This window comes from Copidosoma floridanum, unplaced genomic scaffold (assembly GCF_036245765.1).
Source record: "Copidosoma floridanum isolate Cflo_tuat_1 unplaced genomic scaffold, Cflo_Japanese_pri ptg000004l, whole genome shotgun sequence".
Taxonomy (NCBI): domain Eukaryota; kingdom Metazoa; phylum Arthropoda; class Insecta; order Hymenoptera; family Encyrtidae; genus Copidosoma; species Copidosoma floridanum.
Window position 1 is genome coordinate 31,449,333 of NW_028321881.1, and position 6,000 is coordinate 31,455,332.

The following is a 6,000-nucleotide window of genomic DNA, read 5'->3' on the forward strand; positions in this document are numbered from 1 at the left end:
GGAAAAATGATATTTATGTGTGCAGTTTAACTTTTTACGAAAAATTAATTATTGTTTTGACCAGTCTAGTGCATACGAGGGTACACCACCAGACGACCAGACCAGACCACCTGTGTTGGTGTAGTATAGCAATGTAATATATAGGTATGTGGTATATATATGTCGTGAACAAGTACGTCTGCTACCCACGTGACCTCCTGACCTCCCGGACACTATTTATTTATTTCCATCACAAATATCTCGCTAAAATGGTCCTTCATCCACAATTTTTAATACAGCATATTACAGAGGAAGACTTCATCTACAAAACGTATATATTCAGTCTGCTGGGACATTTAATTTAGGTTAATTATAAACGAAAACAAATTGTTTTTCACGCTGCCCCATAGGAACACGAGCTAATAGTTACAACTTTGAGCTCGTATTTCTCAAAATTTTGACCCTTTCGAAATATAATTTAGACCACCATTAAATTCAGTAGACTTTTATTTACAAGAAATAATATATCTCTGTTTGGGGACTTTCGCGAAGGAGCTCCCTTAAGGCCAGCCACAGCTCAGAAGAACTGTCAACAATGTAGAATAAGTATTTAAACTTCATTACGCTCCAGTATTACGGAAACAATAAAGTTATCAACAAATTAATTAGAAATAAAAATTACTTTCCACTGTAAAATCGTCTATAACTCGACCCACAATTTGGCTCAGTATGATCGCAGACACTTTCAATTGAACATACATACTTTTCTATTTGTAAATCATTAGCACTTGTTATTGCACATACGAATAAAAAGGTATTACAAAAGAGTTATTGAATTATTATAAAGAATTATTATATAACACTTTAGGTATACCATATCTGGCAAATGTTTCTTTTAAATCATTAACTGCGTTCTTAGCTGTCAAGCTTTTTAACTGTTCTATTTCTACAAATTTAACGTACGTATCAACAACTAAAATGTAATCTTTGTTATTTAAATGTAAAATACCAGTGGCTAATATCTGCCAAAATTTACTAGGTACGTCTTCCTTATTTATTGGCTCTTTATAAATAATTCTTTAATAAGGTTTTCACAATTTACTATCTTTTTGTCAATTTGTTTCGACATTCCTGGCCAATGTAATAAGTTTCTTGCTTAGACTTCTAAATGGGTTGATAACATGAGTCGTCGAGTTCATCGACAGTGTCGCCCTGCACACAACAACCGACACTTACACGGATACACTAATACATACATAAATTAGGACCAAGTGGTCCTGGCGCCCTCTGAGCTAAGTTTTCACCATACATCCCTCATTAATGAAAATGAGGGCAGCACCGTAAAAGCGCATAGCGAATATTATTTATTTACATATTTATTGTGCAATAATATTACATTGTGCCCTGTATGAATTTTAAATGCAATATTCATACCAATATATTTTGGAAATCTTACCTGTTATATATAATCTTTATTTACATCCACTGTATCTACTACACCAACTGCAATCACAAACAATAGAAGGAGTTTAACTTAGGGACATCTCATGTTCAACTATCTTGGTAACCAATATATTACACCTTAACAAAGTTGGAAAAAACAGCCTTTTTAACAAGTTTTTGACAATGCCTAGAAAAGCAAGAACGTAGAATTGGAAGAAATACTTTAAATGTTTCAAATGTATGCAATTAAAGGTGTCAAGATACTGACGCAGAACACTTATCAAGATTGTAACAGTAGAATTAAAATCGAGGAATAAATAATCCAACAAGTGACAGATCAGATTTCCATTATAACCTTGATATTAATTACTTATATCTACCAGCTATTCAAATAGGTGGAACATTATATAATTGTATTGATTATGGAAATAAAAAATAAAGAGATAAGGTTTTGGGACTTTGTTGCTCTGGTGGTAAAGTTGTAATGGAAAAAAAATTTTTAATTACATATTTTTTATCAGCTTTGAACTTTAAGGCTTTTACAAATAACTCTGTTTATGTACTGTAACATAAGGAAGTGCTAATCAACGACCAACGACCCTTTTTCAGGGCCTACAACTATTTCATGGCGTAAGGATCGAATGCATGGTACTTATCAGAATCAATATATTTTTTTTAACTTTTGTACAGCTTATCATTTGACCAAAACTGCGTAGATTCCTAACAAAAATGTTCTTCATCAGAATTGTCTTATTACCAAGTGTGTCAAATAGAAGCAAATTTATGAACTGAAAACGTTTTACATTATGTGTCAACACACCAAGGCTCTCCACTTTCGAATTATAGCAACCAGACAAAAGTGCATGATTGAGTGTCTTTTCTACAACAGGTATAACAGTTCCACTTTCCTAGTTGAAAGATAAATATTTGCCAGTTCGTGGTGAACTGGTTCTGAGAGTAGTTGTCGGCAATGATCAAGCCCATAATCAGTTTCTTGCTCAATATTTTGTTAGGCTAGGCTACTAACTACTAAGCCATAGAAACTGGTTTAAGAAAAAGTATCGCAAAAAGAAAATGAAATAAATAACAATGCTTCATAAAAAATTAAAAGGATTAAACATAAAACCAGAACTGCAATAAAGAATGCAAAAATTTGGAAATTTTGAAGCTACATGAATATTGTCCTATTTATAAATTATAAATGTTTGTGCATTAGATCACCTTAGCTAAGAAAAACAACCACACAATGAAAAGTATTTAAATTAATTTGTGACTGTTTTTTTAATTCAACATGGTTAAAGTTCATGAGGTGCTCTAAGCTTCTGCCTTTACAGTTGCACTGCCTTTTAAATTGCGTTGCTCAGCAATTAACCATATTGATTTGAATTAAACACCATTAAGTAAAATAATACTTGCATGTGTCCAATAAAATGAAAGATTAATTACGTTCTACTACAATATTTTTTATGATGCCAAGAGCATGTTGTTACTGTGAGAAACTACTTTTTATTCAATACGTGAATAAATTATAAACATAAAAATTAGCTTTACAATAATTTAGAAATGAATACAATTTGGTAAACTTAAAACAATTATGGTCAATGGCATAATTTCTAGTAAATAACAGTTTATTCTTAATTATAATGAAAAAACAAATAAAAACTCTACTATAGAAGTATGTCTTAATTTCCATCAAAAACTTGCGATTTAATAATCTTACTTATTTCCAATAACTATTCATTATTTTTACTTTGCTTGGTGGGGCTTTGGAAAAATTAACATACATCAATAAACAATAAATAACTCACCATTTTAAATGATCTCTTTTTTTCCATTTCCCTCTCGGCCAAAAAGTTGTAAATACAGTAATAACTCGTTACGATCCTTTATTTCGATCAAAAGCTGAGTTACAAATCCCAATTAGACGAAAAACTAATAAGTACCTTGGGTTGTTTTCCATAACTTTTCACCATGTGTGCCTAATAGACCAAGAGCTAAGGCTGAAGGGTGGTTAAAATTCTAACCAGCCGCCACTTTCACCAGAATTGAGGACCCTCGTGATTCGTGGAGATCTAAAATATTTCTGTCGTAAGTTCATTCTGGTAAAGAGTTTCGTTGGTATTTAAGAGCCATTTAATTTTTTTTAAAAACCAGCCGCAATTTACACCAATGGATAGAAAATGAATAGTTGTTGTTTCCAAGAGCCATTTGCGGCAAGATTAAAATGAATTTTATACCCGAAAATCGACCCGAACAGAAATCGATTGAGGATACCTCCTTAGATCGTGAGGATCGCTATAGGTATCCTACAGCGGACCTACTGAGGCAAAGTAACGCGGCGTACAGTTGGTCTTCTTTAGGTATCCTAAATAACCGTGTACATAACCAAACTTAAAGCATTTTTCCAGTCAATAAGTATGTGTAAATTCAATAAAAGCGAGGGACAGAAATATACTTAATCTGTCAGAGCAAGAGAGCTGCTAGATTCAGTAAACAAATTATGATGACAATCGCTTAATAAATGAAAAATAATCTAACTTATATTTATGTAAATTATAAATCAAATGAGATATTTTGTGTCTCAAAAGTACTTAAATTGCTTATAAGTATAAACTTGTAATACCTAATGTAGTTATTTAACATATAAGTGTGTATTAAGTATTGAATGTATAAGCAATATCAGTACTTTTGAAATGCAATATCTCAAAACTATACAGAATAGGCTTAACTCTATTGAAAAAAACCATGTCGGAAAACCATGTGGAAAATCATATGAGAAAACCATGTAAAATCATCTGGTTTTGTAACTCCGTTTTCATGTGGTTTTTTGTCTCAAAAAACCATATGGTTTTTAGTTTAAAAACCATGTGGTTTTGCGTTCCAATAACGTTTTTTTTGTCTAAAAACCATGTGGTTTTGTGTTCCAATTACAATGATTTCTTGCTTAAAAACTATGTGGTTTTAAAAATTCATGTGGTCTTCCGTTAAAATAATAATGTGGATCTTAATAAACGACGTGGTATTGAAAGAAACTATAGTATAATGCCAAAAATTTACATTTTTCATCACTCTGCACATTTCCGTTAAATAATGATTATTATACTTCAGTCGCCTCGTTCTCGATATTAGTATGTAGTACTCCTTTTGTCCGCTAGATGTCACAATTTCAGAGATGAAAAAAGAGAGGAGGGAAGAAGGTAGGAAGGTGGCTCGTTGGTCATCCCGTGTGGTGAGCTCTTTGTTCTCATTCTCTTTTGTTGTGCGCTAGAGGTCAGACGAACAAAGAGATAGTATTTTTCTCGTCGCAATTCTCGCGTGCTCGGCAAAATGAGTAAGAGGAAGAAGGAATCCTGGGACATAGACAAGGCCATAGAGAAGCAGAAAAGAATGCTATTAGACCAGATGGCTTATCTGCAAACAGGAAGAGAATTTTCCAAGGACGACACCGAGGAAGCTGCGGGCTCTGACGAAGAGTCAGAGGACAACGGAAAGTTTTTTGACAAGGACTTTGACTCGGAGAATGACGAGAAAGAAGAAGACGAGAATCATACCCAAGGTATGTGACACATTTTCTTTTTCACCGAAACAGACATAGGGCATCTCTTCATAAAAAAAAAAAAAAAAAAAAAAAAAAAAAAAAAAATCGCCCAATTCACATTTTTTCTAGATGCGGTGTCTCGCATGTATACAGAGACATAGTTACTAAGAATAACCGCACATGACCTGTAAGCCTGCATGGACAGGTTGCGCCCGCGCACTTTAACCCCAGAGGCGCTTGAGAATAGAGAGACAACGTCTAAGTGCTGAGCAACTACACAGGTGCCACACACCGACACTATACATGTTCATTCCCTCTCTCGTTGCCCTCGCTAACGTTCACATGCTTATGTGTACTCCATTCATGTTCATAGGCGTCTTGGACGACAAATCTGTAAATGCAAGCGAAACTAATCCAATCAATGAAGAAATCCTCGAGGTAATAGGAGAGGACCCGCGTACACTCAAATCGCTGCCGATTAACCTTCACCCATCCATGGTAGATAGATGGCAGTTCTGGTACCAAAACGGACTAGAAAAGAAAGAAAGGGACGGTCTGCTCGGCAAATACACCCCACCAGATAGACTGTACACACCCGAAATCAATACAGTAAGAAAAAAAAAAAAAAAGAAAAAAAAAAAATAACAACAAACATGCGTACACATTGCAGGAGATTGCCTCGAAGCTGCAATCTAACGCAAAAATTAGGGATGCAGCAATGGCTAAAAGACAGCAAGCAGCGGGAGCGGCGTTGAGCGCAGTGGGGGCGGTGCTCACCAGCCTGATGACGGACGAAGAAGGCATTGACAGGTTAGACTGTATCGGGAAATTAAACGATGCAGGAAAACTCTTATCCGACATGATGGTCAGTCAAAATAAATAGCGCAAAGCATTTATATTTACGGGTCTAGACAAGGAAGCTAGAAACCTACTAGTAAACACAAAATCCGATAAGTGGCTGTTCGGGGAAAAGCTTGGCGATAAAGTCTTCGAGCCCAGAAATTTGAAAGAATCGCCAAGCCATTGACCAAAGCAGCTGA

The 6,000-nt window shown here is 34.7% G+C and overlaps 1 protein-coding gene across 1 annotated transcript in view; it reads right to left on the reverse strand.

The window, feature by feature from the left end:
• maf-S (MAF bZIP transcription factor K) overlaps nucleotides 1-3,606 on the reverse strand; it is a 113,089-nt gene extending 109,483 nt beyond the window's left edge. Inside the window, exon 1 of the mRNA XM_014360447.2 lies at nucleotides 3,231-3,606. Coding sequence (XP_014215933.1) covers nucleotides 3,231-3,257 — 27 coding nt within the window. The 5' untranslated portion in view covers nucleotides 3,258-3,606. The remainder of the gene's footprint in view (nucleotides 1-3,230) is intronic.
• Nucleotides 3,607-6,000: the final 2,394 nt, after the last annotated feature.